The sequence below is a fragment of the Nestor notabilis genome, unplaced genomic scaffold (assembly GCF_000696875.1).
Source record: "Nestor notabilis isolate BGI_N333 unplaced genomic scaffold, ASM69687v1 scaffold260, whole genome shotgun sequence".
In the NCBI taxonomy this organism is placed as follows: Eukaryota; Metazoa; Chordata; class Aves; order Psittaciformes; family Psittacidae; genus Nestor; species Nestor notabilis.
The window spans coordinates 1-2,696 of record NW_009910418.1 but is presented as its reverse complement, the minus strand read 5'-3'; the positions used below and the strand labels follow the sequence as shown (position 1 = coordinate 2,696).

General features: G+C 37.5%; 1 protein-coding gene across 3 annotated transcripts in view; it reads right to left on the bottom strand.

Moving 5' to 3' along the window:
- Nucleotides 1-331, bottom strand: part of TAX1BP1 (Tax1 (human T-cell leukemia virus type I) binding protein 1) — a 52,615-nt gene extending 52,284 nt beyond the window's left edge. For 2 of the 3 annotated variants that reach the window (XM_010009831.1, XM_010009839.1), the window contains exon 1: nucleotides 152-328. In XM_010009831.1, the coding sequence (XP_010008133.1) occupies nucleotides 152-328 (177 nt within the window). Of the gene's footprint in view, nucleotides 1-151 lie in introns of all 3 variants that reach the window. The other variant, XM_010009824.1, reaches the window with a different exon arrangement.
- Nucleotides 332-2,696: the final 2,365 nt, after the last annotated feature.

The window sequence follows — 2,696 nt, the reverse complement described above, 5'->3', positions numbered from 1 at the left end:
CAGGAATACAATACATTGCTTAAGTGATGTTGCACTTCATTTTATGAGAGAGCTTTTACTGTTTTGGGGTTTTTTTTCAATTTTTTTTTTAATTCGTAAGAGAGAAGACAGTAAACATTTGAGAAACAGCAACAGGACAAGCTTGACTTACCTTAAAAATACCAACCCAGTCTTTCTGATGAGGATGGATAAACTGGGTCAGAGTGTAGTGACATTCAAGGTGTGTGTTCGGAAGGTAACTTTTTGCCACATTTTGAAAAATCACATGTGCAAAATTGGAAGTCTGCAAAGTGTTAACTGAAGATGGAACTTCTTGAAAGGATGACATGATTGATCTGTAACAAAATTGTAGAAGTTGATATGTCAATATAGTGGGAAAATTAGTTAAGTTACAAAAATTAATCTATTTGAAATATACAAGACAGAGAAATATAACAATTAGTTCCTCTGTTGTGAAAACAGATAGCTGTAAACTAAGTCCTTCGAAGTGCACTTGCCTCAGCATCACTCCAAAACAATGACCTCTCAGAATAAAAGGGCAGTCATTTCAGCAATGACATGGAGAGAAAGCACTGCTTAGCTGAATGGCTCCAGTATTATATCTCAGATACAGTGGCAGAAAGTGGGAAATTAAAGCAGTGGTGTGAAAACAAAGCAGGGTTCTAACTTAATTCTTGATGTTTCTGGAAGTAGCAGGGAAGGACAAAAAAAGCTCCACAGTTTCCCTACCTTTAACTTTTCTCAGAATCTGTACTGCTCGGTGGTTTTCACAACATTTTTATAGATAAAGTTTTTCTTCCCCTCTCAATAAGAGGGTTTTTTCTCTTCTTCAGAACAGTTCTCTGCCTCTGTTTACCAGTCTGTGGGCATCTTTTACTGCTCTCACTGTAACACATATGCTCCCAGCTCTGCATGTTTAGCTGCCTTACCCTAACAATGGACTTCATTATAGTGGGAACATTTAGGTATGCATGCAGTTTGAGGGATTAACACTAATCAGTCAGACTGCAAAAGCTTTTAATCATGCTTTTCCATTCACCACCTCATTCGGGATATATAGTGCTAAAAATTACAGCAATACAAAATGCTTAACAAGCAGAACAAGAACATCCCTGGATTCAGCAGTATCTGCCAAAAATACGAGATAAGCAACTGAGAAATTTGAAGTGTCTGATTTCAACATACAATCACAAATTTGTCAATGTGTTTGATATTAGGTGGATCGGGCCCTTATGCATCTTATTCATTTCTAGAAAGATGAGCCATCCTATTCTTGCAACTACTATTAAAAGTAATTTTATACTGACCAAGCAAATTCACACCTTGAATGAGGGAACTGCCAAGTGTGTGACATAATAAATAATTTCCATTGAAAGATACGCATGAAAACCAATCCCAGAAAGGGACGGGCCACTGCAAGCCGCAAGAAGTCCAAAGACTAAAGGCTGTCTATGTATTTCCTATAGCCTTTTAAAGTTTCTTTTCACCAGTTAAAAGGCAAGTAGGAAATTTCACATTTTCTGAAATAAAATGCACTCTGAAATAAACAGGTATACATCACTCAAAACAAAGGAAAGGTAAGTAAGATTTAGGCCCTCAATGTTTTCAGCTTATTACTACCCAATTTTGTGTAACACATGAAGTACACATGGGCAGCCATTAAATTACTTTGACGTATCAGATGTTAAAGTTTTGTACACTGAACGCCACTAGCAACAAGAAAAAATACCAAGGTTGTAAAGATTAACATATATAAAGGACAAACCCAAGAAATTACATGAGCAGGAAATTGAGTAACAATCAAAAGACAGATTTTTAGAGATAATAGGGTACACATATATCCCATCTGTTATCTAGCTTCAGAGTCCAGAAGAGTGTAGGAAATGTTACAGCATAGTAAAACCCTGAGAACTCCCACACCTCTCAAAACAGAGGATTATATTTAAAACATCTCCCCAATCAGCTCTGAACTATAACTGGTATGAAGCAGCAGTTTCTACAATTCTAGAAGAAACACAATAGCCTTTTTCTTTTAATTTTTAATAATTTAGTAGTACCTGAAGCCAAATATTGACATGAAACGGACAGTTTCAGTTTTCATTACCCACAGTAAGTACAAAAAGAGTAAAAAAAGCACTAATAACAAAACCAACTGAATTTACCTTATTTTTTTACTAGGGGTATTTTTTAAAATTGATAGTTTATTCTAAGAACGTATTATAAAAAAAAAACCAAAAAACACACAAACCAAAAACCCTCCACCAAAAAGCCACAAAAAACCCCAAAAACCAAACATTCCTTTCTGCACACTGGTTGCCAGCTACCACAGCTGAGTACTAGCCTTAGTGAAACCAGTAAAGGGAAGCTGGTTTCCAAGCCCAAAGCAGAACTATTCACTAATATAAACTTCTGCAGACCGGCAGAATCATCTGGGATTACTGTTCCCCGACAGGAAAATCCCCGGGGCTTAGGTGAAGCTGAGATCTACTTACAGTTCAAGGGTAGTTTAGGGGATGTTGGGTGCTTGTTTACTTAGCTCACAGCTCCCGGTTAGGAAACAGAGAGGAGGAGGAAGAGCTACAATTCGGCTTCGTTACTGACATAACAAGCGATTCCCTCGGGAAGGCTGATGGACACGTTTAGTTTTATGCGCCGCAAAGGACGGCAGAAGGAAAAGCTCGTCGGGCAGGAAAAAC